General features: G+C 40.2%; 1 protein-coding gene across 1 annotated transcript; it reads right to left on the reverse strand.

Moving 5' to 3' along the window:
- Nucleotides 1–8074: 8074 nt before the first annotated feature.
- LOC110931727 (calphotin-like) lies at nucleotides 8075–9655 on the reverse strand. The gene has a single exon (XM_022175110.1). It carries the CDS (start codon nucleotides 9653–9655, stop codon nucleotides 8075–8077), a length of 1581 nt encoding a protein of 526 aa, XP_022030802.1.
- Nucleotides 9656–19187: the final 9532 nt, after the last annotated feature.

Genomic DNA, 19187 nt, shown 5'->3' on the forward strand with positions numbered 1-19187 from the left:
CGTCTGCCACAACATTGGCTTTGCCTGGAGATGGCGCATTCGTAATCATTAAGTAACTCGACCCATCGTCGTTGACGCATGTTCAATTCCTTCTGCTTGAAGATATGCTCGAGACTCCTGTGATCGGTGTAAATAGTGCACTTGGTACCGTACAGGTAGTGTCGCCATATCTTGAGCGTGAAAACAACAGCTCCCAGCTCTAAATCATGCGTCGTGTAGTTCCGTTCATGAATTTTGAGTTGCCGCGAAGCGTAGGCAATAACTTTATCCCGCTGCATCAATACACAACCAAGCCCCTGTATCGATGCGTCACAATAGACCACAAAATCGTCCGTGCCCTCTGGCAATGGGAGAATAGGTGCGCTGCATAGCCTATCCTTTAAGTGCTGAAAAGCGGTTTCCTGGGAATCTCCCCAACGGTAGGTGACACCTTTCTGTGTCAGCATAGTAAGTGGCTGTGCGATCTTCGAAAAGTCTTTAATGAATCGTCTGTAGTATCCTGCCAAACCCAAGAATTGGCGTATTTCCGTTGGTGTATGCGTGCAGGCCAGTTCCTGATCGAATCTACCTTGGATGGATCAACATGAATCCCATCCCTGTTCACCACATGGCCTAAGAAGTGGACTTCACGAAGCCAGAAGTCACATTTAGAAAACTTGGCGTACCATTGTTCCTTTAGAAGAAGTTCCAAGATAAGACGTAAATGCTGCTCGTGTTCCTCCTGACTCTTGGAGTAGATCAGAATGTCGGCGATGAAGACAATGACGAACTTGTCAAGATAGGGTTTGCACACCCTGTTCATAAGATCCATGAAAACTGCAGGCGCCTTCGTAAGCCCAAATGGCATGACTAGGAACTCGTAGTGACCGTAGCGAGTTCTGAATGCTGTCTTGGAGACGTCCTCCTCGCGGACTCTTAGCTGATGATACCCTGGCCTTAGATCAATCTTGGACTAGTAACTCGACCCTTGCAACTGGTCGAATAAGTCGTCAATACGAGGAAGAGGATAACGGTTCTTCACTGTGACTTGTTCAGTTCGCGGTAGTCTATGCACCTCCTGGAAGTGCCATCCTTCTTTTTCCCAAATAATACTGGAGCTCCCCAAGGCGAAGAGATAGGTCGGATAACTCCCTTATCCAAGAGTTCTTGTAGCTGCGTCGATAGTCCTTCCAATCCCGATGGAGCTAAGCAATACGGTGCGCGAGCTATAAGTGTTGCTCAGAACTGTAGGAATGAGGTCGATAGGAACGTCTGACCAGCGAGGATAAGATTACAATCATGAACTATGAATGGCCTCTAGACTTGTACCATAAGCTAACACTACGACAGGTTTGGTGTTCAAGGAAGTTGGTGCATATTTGAATATTTGACTAACTTTCAAGGACATATAGTTGGTATTCACACCCGAATCAAACAAGACAGTAACATAAAAGTCATCGGGAGGAAACTTACCCATTATTACGTTAGGATCGTTCCTTGCGTCACCCTAACCAATCATATACATGCGGCCTCGGTGTCATTGTTTCCATTGCTTCCCCCAACGCTATCCCCATTGTCGTCCCTGTTTCCATGGTCGTGGTTCTGAGTCTGGTCCTGGTTTATATGCGGACAATGTCTCTTGTAGTGATCTTTAGCATCACACTGAAAACATCCTTTAAAACTTTGTTGTTGCTGTTGATTCTGTGAAGATTGAGGCGGCCGTTGCTGTTCTTGAGTTACTGGACGTGAGCTTCGATAATCCTTAGCTTCATGACCAATCTTGAGACACCTCTGGCAACGACCCTTGTTGCACTGACCGCTGTGGTGTCTATTGCATCTGTTACACTTTGGATGATTTCCTCGATATCCACTCTGCCCACGACTACTAGAAAACTGCTGTCTGGGGCTTTGGTAGTCATCTATCTTTTGTTGCTGCGCCAGAGGCTGGACCAAAATTAATCCCTTGCTCAAGTTTTCATCCCACTTGCGTTTGTTATCACTAGAAGCACATGCAGTATCAGTTTTAACACGTTTCGGTAGTTTGTTTTATTCTACAGCCTGGTCTGTGAGACGATGAGCAAGTCGAGTGACTTGCTGGATAGTGCCAAGGTTAGCTGCGGTCACATGGCTCTGAATTCGGGGCACCAGACCCTTGAGATACAGTTCGATGCGTTTGGTGGGAGAGTCTACCATAGTGGGACAAAATGTGGCTAATTCATTCGATCTCTTCGTATAAACTTCAATTTCAGACCCCACCATCTGTAGGTTGAGGAACTCTACCTCTAGTTTGTGGATGTCTTCTCGACTACAAAACTCTTCCTTAATTAGGTCCTTGAACTCGTTCCAGGGGGTGGCATTAGCAGCTGCCAGCCCTAACATCTGATCCTGTGCTTCCCACCAGGTTAATGCAGCACCTTCGAGTGTTCCAGTAGCAAACTTTACTCTACGAGACTCAGAACAATCATGCACCTCAAAGTCAGTTTCGAGCCTTTCGAACCAGTGGAGGAGGCCTTCAACTCCCTCAGTTCCACTGAAGGTACTAGGTTGGCAATCCTTGAGATTTTTGAAGGTGTAAACAGGTGGCTGAGCGTGTTGACCTATTGTGTATAAGAATAGGACAAGGTTAAACACAAAAGTTGGTTTAAGAGTGTAGGATCTAAAGATCCTAGTTACGACTGCAGGGTATACCTCCTGCTTGTATGGCTGCAAGTGCCGCAGCAATTCGTTCGTTAATGAGAGCCGTCAACTGGGCTTGAGTCAAGTTGATATGTCCGGCCATGATCTTCAAAGCAAATGTAGCGTAGGTGAGAGAGGTTCGCGAATAGTACAATGACAGAAGAGTGTAAGCACACAAGTGTTCTCAAGCAATAACAAATAGTGAGCAATGTAATTTAAGCATACTACGAGCAAAGTTCTATGAAATTCTAGCAAGTAAGCAATAAACATAAACCTTATTACCTAGAATGTTGAGTCTTGCACGTGGAGCGAAGCGTCGTTGTGGATCGTTGAGAGCACTGTACTGGTTATAGTCTGGTTTTAATAAAAACGTTTTTCCCTTATTAAAACCAAGTTCTCTATAACCAATGGCTCTGATACCAATCTGTCACACCCCCAAAATCCACCTGCGGAGTATCACCACTTGGGAGCGTGACTGACCAGGATCAGGCCACCAATCATATTGAACATGTAATTAAAAAGTAAAAGTAAATGCCATTCAATCACCAATATGAAAGGTGTTCAAAACACAAGTATGTTATCACTGTTTAGCGGAAGCGTATAAATAAAAACCCAACATAAATAAGTGTGAAATGTCATAAAGTGTTTAATGAAACATCCACGATCCTTGCCCACAACGACCAGCTCCTCCCTGTGCAAGCTCCATGTACCTAACAACCTGCAAGGCATGTAACAGAGGATCAACAACTAGTTGAGCGAGTTCACAGAAAGTAAATGCGTAACAGTAAGTTCGTTTGTAACATGTGGCTCTACTGGGCGGATAGTAAGTTCTAATGGTGGGGGCTTCCCATGTTGTATATCCACTAGACTATTCGTAACCATAAGTGTTCTTCACAACCGAGAACAGTAGTACGTACAAGCTTTACGTAGGTTTTACGTAAGTGTCCTTCTGTACCCGAGGACAGTGGTACGCGTGGGGTTTACGTAGGTTTTACATAAGTGTCCTTCCTGACTCCGGAAGACAGTAGCATGTTATTGTTTATGTAGGTTTTACGTAAGTGTCCTTCCTGACTCCGGAAGACAGTAGCATATTTCCTGTTTACGTAGGTTTTACGTAAGTGTCCTGCTTAACCCGAGGACCATGGTAGATAGTCTAGTAACCGTGTATGTACGCGTAATTGTTCAATTCCATCATTCAACCCATTCCCTATCCCCGGGAATCCCATGCCTTGGTAAAGAGTGTGAACTCACCTTGGTTTGCTCGGTATGTTATTGCTTCTAGAGTTAATTAGTGTTTAAGCCCGTTACTCACGACCTAAGTACATTGCACATGATTTGACGTAAGTGCTTGCATCCAATTAGGGTTTGCAAGTCATTGATATTCAAGCAACTGTGTTTTGTGTGTTTATTATGTACAGGATGATATCACATAGAATGCTCATACATGCAGGATCATACAGTTGTATTCAGTATCATACGATTATGTATATAGAATCATGCATCACGTAAACAGTTAATCGTATTCACAGAATTTATGCGTCACGTCTTTGATTTCACAGTTTAATCTAACGTGGATATTAATCTAATTGCCACTGTTAACATGCTTAATACATTTTGCAGTGTTAATAACTTCACAAGTTTAACGGAGTTGGTGGCTTACCAAGTGACATACACATCTTGACAGATTCAACATTATATAACACACATCTCAAGGCCTCATATCAATCACACACAAAGTCAGACAGGGCCTTGCCCTTCTTAGAACTCAGACAAGTGGGGGGGGGGGGTTCTCCTGTTCAAAAGTCGGATAAGAGGGTGGTGGGGGCTTTAAAACTCGGATCATGGGGGTTTGGGGATTAAAAGTCGGACCAAAGGGGGTGGGGGCTCAAAAGGTCGGACAAGAGGATTAAAACTCGGACATAGGGTCATGGGGTTAAAAAGTCGGACCATAGATTGGCTCACAAAACTCGGACCCTTTCACTAGTTTAAAAGTCGGACAAGACACCCACCAAGGAAGCTCGGACCACGCATAAATGTCAGGAAACTCGGACAGTGTTAACAAGCAAAAACTCGGATCCTTAACCCCTATAAAACTTGGACCTTGAGTCCTTATAACAATCATCGGACATCAAGCTCTTTAACAAACTCGGTCATCATGTGTTTCTTTATAAAACTCAGACCATGTTCTTAAAAATTCGGACAACAACAATTACAAAACTCAGACAAAACACATTCATTAAAACTCTGACTAACAAAAAGGTCATACGTTCTTTGCATCGTAACAGTTACGTTTTCATATCATCACGACTAAGAAACCCTAGTTACATCGCATTCTGTCTAGCAGCAAATCAATTATCAATCCAATCATGCTATCCTGACTTGTATCTTATCCTCAGGCAATTGGTTACACACTAAACTAAATCATTTCTAAATCATCAGAACTCAATCAAAACCACAGAAGTATCATATGAGAGCTAGGGTTTTCATGAACACATAATCAAGAATTGATAATGATCAAGCAATCAATTAGGGTTTACAAGTATTACAATAATCAATAAGCAATTACCTTGAATGATTCTAGAGAAATGTGGAATCAAAAGTGCTGAATGTCTTGTGCCAATGATGATGGTGATGATGATTGCCAGAGAAAGTGAAAGTACGTGCTTGGATTTTTGTGTGAGGTTTAGTCGGATTAGGGTTAAGTATCATATAAGTTTCACTAATAACTCTACACACCCTTAATTATTATATTTTACAATAGTACACCATCTCAAACAGTTTCACAGTTTCACCACCAAGTTTATATATTTGACAAGTCTTTCATAATTCACGAACAACCATGTACAATCACACAATACGATTCATTGTATCCAAACGTTACAGTTTCACGGCAAACTAATTGTGCAATTAAATAACTAAACAACAATAAACGTGCAATAAGTGCGGATTAGGAATCTTAGGAATTCGAGTTGTCACACATGGTAACTGTTATTGTATGAAAATTCGACCAATGGTTGGTGAGTGTCCCAACTTCCACCTAAATCCATTACGCAAGCTCGCAGCATGTCTTCTAATGTCTGAATCGTTCGTTCACTCTGTCCATCAGTTTGCGGGTGAAAAGCTTTACTTAGATTCAGCTGAAAACCAAGTGCTTCTTGAAAGGACTGCCAAATCCTTGACACGAATCTTCCGTCTCTATCAGAGATGATTGAGAGAGGCACTCCATGTCGTGCAACGATCTCTCTCATGTATATCTCAGCTAGTTTACTCGTGTTGTCTTTTTCTCTGATTGGCAAGAAGTGCGTAGATTTCGTCAACCGGTCTACTATTACCCAAATAGTATCGTGACCTTTGGGCATTCTTGGCAAATTCGTTATAAATTCCATTGAGATCTGTTCCCATTTCCATTTAGGTATTTTAAGTTGCTGTAGAAGACCTGAAGGCTTCTGGTATTCGACTTTTACCTTGGCGCATGTTAAACACTTGCTAACATATACCGCAACATCGCCTTGCATCCTAGGCCACCAGTAGAAATCTTTAAGATCTTGGTACATCTTGTCTGCTCCAGGATGAATCGAATATCGTGACTTGTGAGCTTCATCGAAAATAACCTTTCTCAATCCACCAAACAGAGGAACCCAAATTCGTCTCATGAAGCATAAAGTTCCTTCCTCGTTTGGTACCAACTGCTTCTCCATCCCACGGAGATACTCATCCTCAATATTTCCTTCTTTCAGAACTTCTCTCTGCGCGGCACGAATGCGCAGTGAGAGGTCTGTCTGGACAATCATTTCCAAAGCCCTAACCATTATGGGCTTGATCCTTTCTTTCCGACTTAGGGCATCGGCGACCACATTCGCCTTCCCTGGATGATACTTGATCTCACAGTCATAGTCGTTCAACAGTTCAACCCAGCGTCTTTGTCTCATGTTTAGCTCTTTTTGGTCAAATATGTGCTGTAGGATCTTATGATCAGTGAAGATTGTACATCGCGTACCATACAAATAATGTCGCCAGATCTTCAATGCGAATACCACCGCGCCTAACTCCAAGTCGTGCGTGGTATAGTTTTTCTCGTGAACCTTCAACTGGCGTGATGCGTATGCTATAACTTTCTGTCGTTGCATCAACACGCAACCCAAACCTTGACGCGAGGCGTCACAATATACCACGAAATCATCCGTTCCTTCGGGTAGTGATAAGATTGGTGCATTACAAAGCTTGTTCTTCAACAACTGAAATGCTTCTTCTTGTTTGTCTCCCCAATCAAACTTCTTATCTTTTTGGGTAAGGGAAGTCAAAGGTTGAGCGATTTTTGAGAAATCCTTGATGAACCTTCGATAATAACCAGCCAAACCTAAGAACTGTCGAATCTCGGTTGGCGTCTTTGGAGTTTCCCAGTTCTTTATCGATTCGATCTTTGTGGGATCCACATGGATTCCATCTCCATTAACCACATGTCCAAGAAATTGGACTTCGCGTAACTAGAACTCGCACTTCGAGAACTTGGCATACAACTTCTCCTTTTTAGGTAGCTCCAAAATAGCTCTTAAATGCTGTTCGTGCTCATCCTTCATCTTCGAGTAGATCAAAATATCATCGATGAACACAATCACAAATTTGTCGAGGTACGGCTTACAAACTCTGTTCATCAAATCCATAAAAACGGCTGGCGCGTTTGTCAACCCAAACGGCATTACCAGAAACTCGTAATGTCCATATCGAGTTCTAAAAGCAGTCTTGGGAATGCTTTCCTCTTGAATTCTCAACTGATGGTATCCTGATCGCAAATCGATCTTTGAGTAGTAACTTGAACCTTGAAGCTGATCAAATAAATCATCAATTCTCGGCAGAGGATATCTATTCTTGATTGTCAACTTGTTCAGTTCTCGGTAGTTGATACACATGCGAAAACTACCATCCTTCTTCTTAACAAACAAAACTGGAGCTCCCCAAGGTGAGAAGCTTGGCCTGATGAATCCCTTGGAGTTCCGGCTCAGTAGTGGGCATGCGCGGGTCACGTCTTGGAGGCATCTTCTAAAAGATGATCAGGTTGGTCAGGTCATATTAAGTAAATAATATGCGTACGTAATAATATTCATCAACCACATAGCACATAACATCTCATGTTATAATATAAAACAAATAATCCAACAACGCATATAATGAGAATACTGCGATTGAGCTATCATAAAATCAAGACCACAATACAAAGTTTACAAGTTGTATAACTGTATTGTACATCAAAAGTGACTAAGGGCCACATCGCCCTTGTCTGAACTATCTAGTCATCTACAACAATCAAAAACTAAATATCAAAAGTCATGACATCAAAATGCGGTCTTCAAGATGCTGTATAGTCAGCTCAACCGCTGTCTCCTCACCAAAAGTAGTACTACCTGCAATAAACCAAAAATGTCTATGCTGATGGCGGAGGAGGAGGAGGAAAACGAGAGAAAAGCAAGCGACGCATGTGCAACCAATCCTCCTCTAAGGCACGACAGACGCGCAACAAATATGCAATATGCTGCTCAGATGTCAAGAAACGAATGTCTGAATCAGGGGAAAGCGGACGAGGAGTGTGCGGTGCTGCAAAGGGGGTCTGACAATGACATGGAGAATGTGGTGCTCTCTCCAACTCCTGAATACGACGGCTCAATGCGTCTTGCTGTAGCTGCAGTGATGCAAGTATATCCTCCATAGTGTACCCCACATGAAATGGGTGGTACGGGTCAGATAAGGGCATAACCTGGGGCGTAGTCAACAAAAATTGCTCGCTCGATGGTATGAAATATGGTGCAGTAGGTGGTGCAACATGAGGAAACTGAGACGTGAACGGTAAAGATGATGACAGTACGGGTGGAACAGAAACAGGCGGCTGCCTCGATGAACCCTCTCCAGGACGAGGTGGCGGTTTGTCCTGGAGGAACGTAATGGGAAGATCAGTACGATGAATGTTAATGGTGTGTGGGGGAAACAATGGAATATCAGTGGGTGCAGAAACAGGTGCTACGGGAGGAGTGACAGGTAGCGCAAACGGTGGGTAATCGTCATCGTCCTTGATCCACCCATTGCTGGTGTGGGCATAACGAGGATCTATGTGTTCGGCGAAAGGTGCACGGTCAAGCAATGCCGACACGGGATCAGGTAATGGCACATCAACAATAGGGTCATCCACCACTGGTGGAGCAACAATGGGTAGGTCAGCAATGGGTGGTGCAAGTGCTGGTGCATCATCATGAACAGGGTCGTGCTCTGGTGCAGGATCAAGAGCAACAACAGGCTCAGGGGCCATGACAGGCTCAGGGTCAACAAGATCCATATCAAAATCAGCAGGGACGTCAAACAACGGATCAATGGGAGCTATGGGCGCCTCTAAGGGCTGGTCCATGTAAATAAACTCGATCTCCTGGTCAGGATCGAAGTCAGGAGGAAAAACTGGATCGAAATCATCATCGATCTCGTGGTCAAACTCAAACTCGTGTGACGGACCAGGTGCAGCTGACATCGCCATGTCGGGGTCAGCGTTAGAAGAATGATGCTGCACTCCCAAGGTGTGCAAAGACGCAAATGCCACAGACTCCAACGAATCTGAGACAGGTGAACCAAGAGGTGCCTCCTCTACAGGGGCCTCGGCAATAGGAAGGACAGCATCAGAATCAATCGGGGCCCCGCCCTCATAGTCATCCTCAGGGGGACCCTCCTCGAACAAATCAATGTCGTCATCAGATACGACATCGAGTGGCACATCCACCATGGGGAAAGCAACAAGCGGAATGGTAGCAGGGATCACCGCGAGAGGGAGATCCCCAGCAGGAATGCCATCAGCAGGCTGAATCTCAACTCCGATGTCTGGTAGAGCGAACGGCTGAAAATCATCGTCGTCCGTGCTCGTGGTGTCTGATGTGTATACGTCTCCCTCTGATGGTATCTCATCGTCTGATACGATCGCTATGGGGTCCAATGTGTCCGATACTCCTGTATCTGAAGATGATGGCATGGTGTCTGTAACACAACCACACATATGCACATATGTCAACATGAAATCAAATAAACATGTAAGTCACAATAATGCAAACAAGTAATTCTCCTAGTCTCCCTAGACTACCCTCCCAGCCTCTCAGACTGAACTCCCTAGTCTCTCAGACTAACTCCCTGGTCTCTAAGACCAACCTCCCAGTCTCTAAGACTAAACCTCCCCAATCTCTAAGATTGAACCCTTCAGTCTCTAAGATCGAACCTTCCCAGCCTCTAAGGCTGAACCTCCCTCAGCCTCTAAGACTGAACCTCCCCAGCCTCTAAGGCTGAAATTCAATATTTGAAAAAGTGTATTTGTGCCTTTTATTTGTAAAAATGTTTTGTATCCTGGATCTGGACGTTTTAGTGTATGCAATGTAAAAATGTTTTCGTGAGAGCCCTAGTGATCATAATCTAGGCTCGAGAAAGAATCCTAGTTCGCTATGATCGAGGCTCTGATACCAAGCTATCACACCGTGGCTTTTGTGGAAGCGTGGGTTTATTTTGGTGTGACTTCTTAATACCATAGCACAATCATAACAATGCTATATGAAATAAACACATGATGGTCATCCATTCATTAAGTTTTAAAAGTTACCACAACAACATTGTTTTAAAAGTTGATACATGAAACAAAATACAATCATGACATAATTAAAAACATGCTCATACGACACGACAAAAGACTTGACTAGAAATACGGTTTAAGACTTGTAACCCGTCCAGGCAAGGGTCACACCTCCTAAACCTGGATGACATCATTATTCCCTACGCAGCTTGACGCGATTGCATACCTCGCCAGATCCACTAATTTCCTGAAATACATGTAGTTTGAAAAATCAACAAAAAGTTGAGCGAGTTCATGTAAAAGTGAGTATGTATAAACCTTTCATGTATAAATAAAAGCCCCTGGTATGTAGCAATAAGGAAAAAGAGTTCACCAATGGGTTGCAAAGCCACTGGTATGTGTGAGAAAGAGCAGGAAAACTCAAACCTAGCAAATTTGTTACCGGGCTTCGGCGGTAAGACACAATCACCTCTATGGGCCGCCTCGGCCTCACGGATGTGGGCTCGCTACACCCAAATAGATCTATCACTCTTGTGTCCATCGGTTCTAACAACGAGGATTAATGGCCTTAAGTGGTGTACTCACCCCTCACATGATCTAGTAGTATAAACCCTCCCTACGCTAACCATACCATGTAAATAAATGTTTGTAATAACTGTTGCATGTATTTCACCCCCGAAGTATAAAACTGAAAACAGTAAAGAGAAAAGGGGGACATAAACTCACAGAAGCGCGTCTCCTGAAATAGTCGTCAATCCCAACTCGGTCTGCTACACGACGACCTACACATACTAATGCCTATTAGACGGATGGGCCGTGCCTTGGCTTAGGGTTTAACGTTTTTGGGAAAATTGTTAGGCAACTATTTCGTATTCACACTTCTTAATTATTTTATATGTGTATTTCCTTCCCAAGGATGGGGTATTTATACATGTACCATTGTAATATCCGAAAAATATATTTTAAGCCCCACTTAGAAAAATATATTTTATATTACTTGTCTTAAAACACCTTAATTCAAAATATATATATTTTATTATAAATTTCTCCAAAATAATATTTTACCAAAAAATATACGCATAAGAGTATTTTTCCGAAATATTGCGTAAGTCATGTTTTAGCGTTTCGTACTGCAATAATAATTGGTAACTTAAATATTTATTTTGTGAGAGTTTTAGTATTATTTTGGAGTCGTAATATCATGGCGTTATAAGTTATATTATTTTTATCCTAAAAATAATACAACTAGTTCACAAAATAATCAAGTAATCACACAAACGTTTTAGTATAAAATATATATTCTAAATATATATTTATCAAATTTTATTTACGAAAATCAACCTCCGACACTTAGTATTTTTGCAATAAAAATCATGGCAAACTTTATTTTGAAAACCAAGTTAAAAATATATTTGTAACCGCTTGTTAGAAAAATATTTCTAAGTGTTGAAATTCTAGAAAAATTTCGCCAGAGTTTCCTTTGTAAATGGAGGCGTCCATGCTTACTAGCATATCATTTTCTTTTGTAAAATCATTCAATCAATTATCAATTATCATCATACAATTTCTAATTACCAAACTTGACAAAAATAAGAATAAACCATAAACTTATGAACTTGAAAATTTATAAAAACATGTAGTAACTTACTAGTATACTTTGTAAGTCTTGTTATCTTTAAAAATGTGATTAGTTCTTTAAAAACTTTATTTTTAAAGAGTTTGAATATTCACAACTTCTAGTTATATTTTCTAAAAATATTTCTTTGTGAAATTTTCTTTTTACACAAGTGTTTCTACACTTGCTTATCCATTAAAAATGTGTTAAGTTTATGTAAGATCCAAGTTTTAACAAAACTCATACTTTTCACTTGGTTCTTTCGAAAAACCACTCATAGATCTTTAGATCTACAAGATTATAACTCATTTTGATCTTTATTTTTCAAGAAAACATGTATTTATTCAAGTTCATAGTTATGTGTGGATGATTTCATCATCCTACACATCTTTAACTCTCACATCTTGCTAGTTCATGTCTTTACACATGATCTAGCAAGACCATATGATAGTCCATATCATTTCTACTAACAAATAACATTCAACAAGCATAACAACACAAGAATAACATGATTTCTACATCACTTTAACCATAATTCATCACTTTGTTAGTTTATGTTTCAAGACTTGTTTATGTTCTTTAGAGTTCTTGAGATTTCACCATTCTTTTAACTATTAACCATAAAAAATATGAAGAAGATGACGATCTAAGACACTTACTACTAGCACAAGGCTAGGGGAGTTCAAGAGTATAAAAGTGATGGATAAAAGAAAACGAGAGAGGTCCTTAAGCTTCTAAACACACCAAGCTTACTTGTACGATCTCTAGCACCCTTGGATATGTGTAGATTGCATGAAGGAAGTTTGAAGATGATGATATGGTGGTGGTTGGTTCTCAGCCGAACACAAGGAAGAGAGGAGAGAAGTATGTTTGTTTGTTGAGTTGTGAAATGAGAAGATCAATCCCTTGTGCACTTATATAAACCATGTTTCCACATTAACCCATGTGTATCATGTCTCTAATTTCCCAACACTCAAATAAAATAATGAAAAGAATTATGGGGGTGTCCCCACCTCCCATAACCGGTTCGGGGGGGGGGGGTATGGGGTTGGTTTTCAATTGATGGTTACTAATTTAGTTAGTGATCTAGTTAAGTAACAAGTGTTTAGTTAATGGTTATGGTGTGTTATATAATATAAAGTGTGTTAGGGTGTTCGGGGACCCTAACTAGCTCAGAAAAATAAAAAACAATGTGTTTGGCAATATTTTTGTGTTCCGGGTAAAGTCCGGTTGTTCGGTTGGATGTTGATCCGTTAAAGTGCTTAATTAATCCATAAGGAGTCTTTTATAATACTTTTTGTGACACATTTAATTCCCAACACTTTGGAAAGTATCTAGGACTATTTTGTCAAGTTTTTGCACTTTACTAGCATTGTTAAATGCTGAATTTTTGTTATTTTGTGCAGAATTCTGCATTTAAAGTGTGTTTTTGGCACTTTCCGGCACTATAACTATCACCTAGTGACGCAGTTTTATGGTCCTCACTTCCCTATACTCCCTACTAGTGTAGTATTCTATCTCTGGCTCACACTGGCCTCAAAAACATTGTCTGTCTAGGTGCTGGCATTGTCAGCATGTTTCTGGGTTATCCGTTTACTGTGCTCACTGTGCTTTGTGCATCAAGTTTGTCACTAATGTTTGTGTGTAATAAATGGAGTGACAGTATAAAATGTGATGCATGTGTTTGTATGTAATAGAAAACAGAAAGCAGTTTAATCACAGTTGTAATCAAGCACAGTCATTAAGCATAAATTAAATATTAATTAATTGTATGGATACCTGTAAATGTGAGGGTTGTCACACTTTTGTTGTTCAAGATCTTGTCCTTCAAGCTTTTCAATGAACTGAGCAATTGATAAATGATCATACTCTCCGGTGTTCTTCAAGATCATTAGATATGTACCCCATTCATTCTGAGGTAGAGCATCAGCTAATTTGTCAACCCATTCTTCTCGATCTTTGTTTATATCCAATAGGGACATTGAACGCACTAAATGACAATATCTCTCAGTCAGTTTCTTTGTAGTTTTGATGGGATTTTAACATGTTTATCAAAGCAATTTCATCCATATGAAATAAAAACGCAGCGGAAATAATGTTTAAAACATGTTACTTTTGTAAGATATAAAACCATTTATATACAAAATCCCAAAACCCGGATCCATATATGAAGATGCATACTATCAAACATAACCATAGGGTGTTTAGAAAAACTACCTTCTTGGAGTAATGAGAATGAAACGGATGATGCTTCAAGAATGGTTGTCTTCAAGAGTAGAAGACCTCAAGCTTGTATACCCCAAGCTTCCAACAAACACCACAAGATTAGCTAGGATTTAACACACTTGATCAAAACCGAAAACCTTGAGAACCCCTTCTAATGGCCGATTTTGAGAGCCAAAAATAACACAAGTCTTCCACCAATTTTGTGAACTAAAAATGGTTATTAAGGCATGAGAGATGATCACCTCCAATCCACCCAATCGCATGCCTTCTTACACATGCAAATGCATGAAAGGTAATTGGACCAAAATGGTCTTGGAAAGACCATCCAATAAGAACCCATCTAACTTGTAAGAAGTGCATGTAAAATGATTGGCCCTTTTGTCTTGGGAAGGGGGGGGGGGGCGGCCTAGCTTATTTTATAAAAAAAAAATCAATTCTTTTATAAAATTTAAGTCTTGTTTATTTTATACCTTTTATAAAATATAACTTCATATGTTCACAAGACTTTATTCAACTTTTTATCATGTTATTTAACCCATTAAATAACAAGATAAATATTATCTCAAAATAAATTATCCATATAATTTATTAGTTTCTCAAGCGTAATTATTTAGAAAACCAATTTCTAAATATTGTAAGTGTTAATATTTATTTGTTTGATCATATCACAAATAAATAATATAAGTGTTTGTCTAGCTTGTTATTGGGTATGACTCGACTTGGATCATAACGCATTAGCCACATCAATTTAATATGTGTCTTGGGCATACAGAGTCCAACAATCTCCCACTTGCACAAGATACATAGAAGATTGATGCAAGCAGTAAATGACGCCTAACTACGGTTTACTACCCCCAATACGTATGACTATATTTGCCATTCAATAACATCATCCCTTTCAAGTCCCTTACTTGAACATGATTTAAGTGAATTTATCATTTATCCTTTCGTTACAGATGTCATGTTAAATCCAGAGACATAGAGTGATCACTCTCTGTTGATTTAACTTTATCAGGCCTTAGACATCTTACTCTCAACGAATAAGAGGAACAAATCCCTTCTTGACTACATACGTCTCTCACAACCACCTTGTACCACACCTGAGCTCAGCCTTATGTACTGTCATATTACTGACAGCGAAGAAATGAGTCAAGGCATAATATTTGGTGAATATCAAGACCCAATATGTATCTCAGGTCAGAGGATACTATGATATTCGCCTTAACTCAAAATTTACTTATGATCAATCACAAATGATTCCATGCAGTAATATTTGAGAGCGAGTCAGTCCAATATTTGTATCCCACAAATATCTATGAACTTTGGCAGCAACACTTTGCTCTATATTCATTCTAAATGAATATCCACCAATCCAAGTTCATAATAGTCTTACATTCATATTTGTTCCCACAATTATGATTGACTACGGACATTTAGAATAATTAAGTTATTCACGGATTTAAACATGCTAATATGAAACGTAACTCAAAATACCATAAATGAGTTAAAATAACAATTGTTTCAATATCCAAATACAAAATTTGATCAAATCCAATCACTAGAATATCGAAGTCCTAAGGAACATGTGTGACCTTCATGTTTTCCTCTGTCAAGGAGCTTCGTGAGTGGATCCGCAATGTTTTGATCGGTGTGAACTTGGCGGATACATATCTTTCCTTTTTCAACTTCATCCCTTATGTAGTTGAATCTCCGCTCGATATGTCTAGTCTTTTGGTGCGCACGGGGTTCCTTGATTTGAGCAATCGCACCCTCGTTATCACAAAAGATCTCTAGGGGATCTTGAATGGTAGGGACCACCCCTAGGTCGGCTATAAATTTCTTCAGCCATGCAGCTTCCTGGGCTGACAATGAAGCGGCGATGTATTCTGATTCTGTAGTGGACAATGCTACCACGTCTTGTTTTGAGCTCTTCCAGGAGACTGCTCCTCCATTTAAAATGAAGACATACCCCGATTGCGATCGAGAATCACTTCAATCGGTTTGGAAACTCGCGTCCGTGTAACCCTTTACAACGAGTTCCTCCTCACCAGATCCATATATTAAGAACATATCCTTAGTCCTCCTAAGATATTTCAATATGCTTTTAACAGCCATCCAATGACTGCTACCTGGATTTTGTTGGTATCTACTTGTCATGCTCAAGGCGCATGAGACGTCCGGTCTGGTGCATATCATTGCATACATGATGGATCCTATAGCTGACGCATATGGGATTCTTTTCATTTTCTCTTGCTCATCCTTTGAGCTTGGACATTGAGATGTATTCAAAATTGTCCCCTTTTGAATAGGTACAAAACCTCTCTTAGAGTTCTCCATTTGGAACCTATTCAAGACTTTGTCAATGTATGCACTTTGGTTTAAACCTATCAAGCGCCTTGATCTATCCCTATAGACCTTTATTCCCAGAATGTAGGCTACTTCACCAAGATCCTTAATGGAAAAACAACTTCCAAGCCAAGCTTTTACACCTTCCATGGTTGGAATGTCATTCCCAAATAGTAGAATGTCATCGACATACAGTACTAAGAAAGTGATGATGCTCCCACTAGCCTTCTTATACACACAAACTTCATCGCCGTTCTTGATGAATCCAAAATTCTTAATTTCTTCATCAAAACGGTGATTCCAACTTCTAGATGCTTGTTTCAATCCATAGATTGATTTCTTTAACTTGCATACTTTGTCAGGATGTTTTGGATCGACAAAACCTTCAGGCTGAACCATATAGACATCTTCATCAAGATATCCATTAAGAAATGCCGTTTTGACATCCAATTGCCAGATCTCATAGTCATAATATGCGGCTATGGCAAATAATATCCTGATTGACTTTAGCATCGCCACAGGCGAGAAGGTCTCATCATAATCAATCCCTTGAGTTTGAGTGAAACCTTTTGCTACAAGTCTTGCTTTGTAAGTATCCAAGTTACCATGCATATCAGTTTTCTTCTTGAAAACCCACTTACTTCCAACTACTTTAGAGTTAAGTGATGGCACAACCAATTCCCAAACTTGGTTGTCATACATGGATTGCATCTCTATGTTCATGGCTTCAAGCCATTTGTCGCAATCGGATTTTGACATTGCATCATGGTATGTGGTTGGTTCATCTGAATCTACCACGTAGCATCCATCCATGAAAAATCCATATCTTTCAGGTGGATTGCTAATTCTACCAGATCTGCGAACATTTTGTGTATTTCGATCAACCTCTTGATCGTTTTCAACAACCTCTTGTTGAGTGCTAGTATCAACCAAACGTGTATCATCATGTGGTTCTTGATCCTCCTCAAGTTCCACTGTTCTATCACTGGTTCCTTCCATAAGGAACTTAGCTTCTAAGAACTTACCCTTTCGAGCAACAAATACCTTTTGCTCAGTTGGGTCGTAGAAATAGTATCCTATATCATCTTTAGGATAACCTACAAAGATACACTTAGTAGATCGGACTTCCAATTTATTTGGAGTGTATTGCTTAACATAAGCTTCACAACCCCAAACCCTTAAGAATGATAATGATGGAGGGTTTTCGTACCATATTTCAAAAGGTGTCTTTTCCACTTTCTTGGTTGGGGCCATATTTAATATACGGACTGCGGAGAGCAAAGCGTAACCCCAAAATGATAGAGGCAATGTACTTCTAGCCATCATAGATCGAACCATATCTAATAGAGTTCGATTTCTCCTTTCAGATACACCATTGTGTTGTGGTGTTCCAGGTGGAGTAAGTTGTGAGATAATCCCACAACTCCTAAGATGATCTTGAAAAGCACCACTAAGGTATTCACCTCCTCTATCGGTGCGAAGGACTTTGATTGTTTTCTTGAGTTGATTTTCTACTTCACTTTTGAAGTCTTTGAACATTTCAAATGCTTCATCCTTGTGTTTTAGTAAATACACATAACCATAACGACTATAGTCGTCGGTAAAGGTAATGAAGTATCTTTCACCATTCCTAGTCATCGGCTTAAAAGGACCACATACATCTGAATGTATGATACCTAATAAGTCCTTAGCCCTTTCAAATGTTCCACTAAAGGGCGTCTTGGTCATTTTGCCTTGTAAACAAGACTCGCATACATCAAATGAATTATCTTCATTTGTATTCAAAAGACCATTTTTCTGAAGTGTATGCATGCGATTCTTGCTTATATGTCCAAGGCGACAATGCCAAAGGTAGGAATCACTCAAATCCATTTTGAGTTTCTTGTTGGTTACTTGGTACATTGAGCTATCATATGATGCGTTATCATGATCTAATTCATAAATACCATTTAAAGACATAGCTTTAAAATAAAACACATCATTTTTAGAAACATAAATGTCATAGTTAACAAATTCGAAATTGAAACCAGATTGTTTTAAAAGGGAAACTGAAATTATGTTCCTAGTCAAACTAGGAGCATACAAAACATTCTTCAAAATAACTTCCAAACCACTTGGAAGCTTTAAAACGTAGTCTCCTTGAGCTTCGACATCAACCTTTGCTCCGTTGCCCATGAAGAGACTAGTGTCCCCCTTCTTGTAATGTTTATTTCTTTTGAACCCCTGCAACGAATTGCAAATATGAGTTCCACATCCGGTATCTAGTACCCATGTGTTAGAAGAAATAACATTAAGCTCAACATGTATCATAAAGATAGTACCTGAGGTTTGCCCTGCATCCCTCTTGTTTTTCAACTCTTTGAGATAGGTCGGACAATTTCTCTTCCAATGTCCTATCTCACCACATTCAAAACATGGGTCATTCGTAGCAACCTTTTGCTTCTTTTCTTTTGGTTTGGCGGGTTCTGCTTTAGCTTTTCCTTTTCCCTTTCCCTTGACGTGTCCCTTTCTTTTAGCATAGGTTGCTTTAGAATCGGGGTGGGGCCTCTTCTTGTTGCCTCCTTCATTGATCGCAAGGACGGGTAAAGCCTTTTTGCCCATACTTGCTTCGGCCGTTTTGAGCATTGCATGAAGCTCACCAATGCTCTTGTCCCATCCATTCATGTTGTAATTCATAACAAAGCTCTCAAATTTCTTTGTTAAAGAGTTGAGGATCAAATACGTAGCCAACTCTTTGGAGACGGGACAATTTAGCCGTTC

This window comes from Helianthus annuus, chromosome 3, assembly GCF_002127325.2.
Source record: "Helianthus annuus cultivar XRQ/B chromosome 3, HanXRQr2.0-SUNRISE, whole genome shotgun sequence".
NCBI classification, from domain to species: Eukaryota; Viridiplantae; Streptophyta; class Magnoliopsida; order Asterales; family Asteraceae; genus Helianthus; species Helianthus annuus.

Coding starts and splice junctions, on each gene's coding strand:
- LOC110931727 (XM_022175110.1), bottom strand. CDS start 9,655: ATGCCATCATCTTCAGATACAGGAGTATCGGACACATTGGACCCCATA.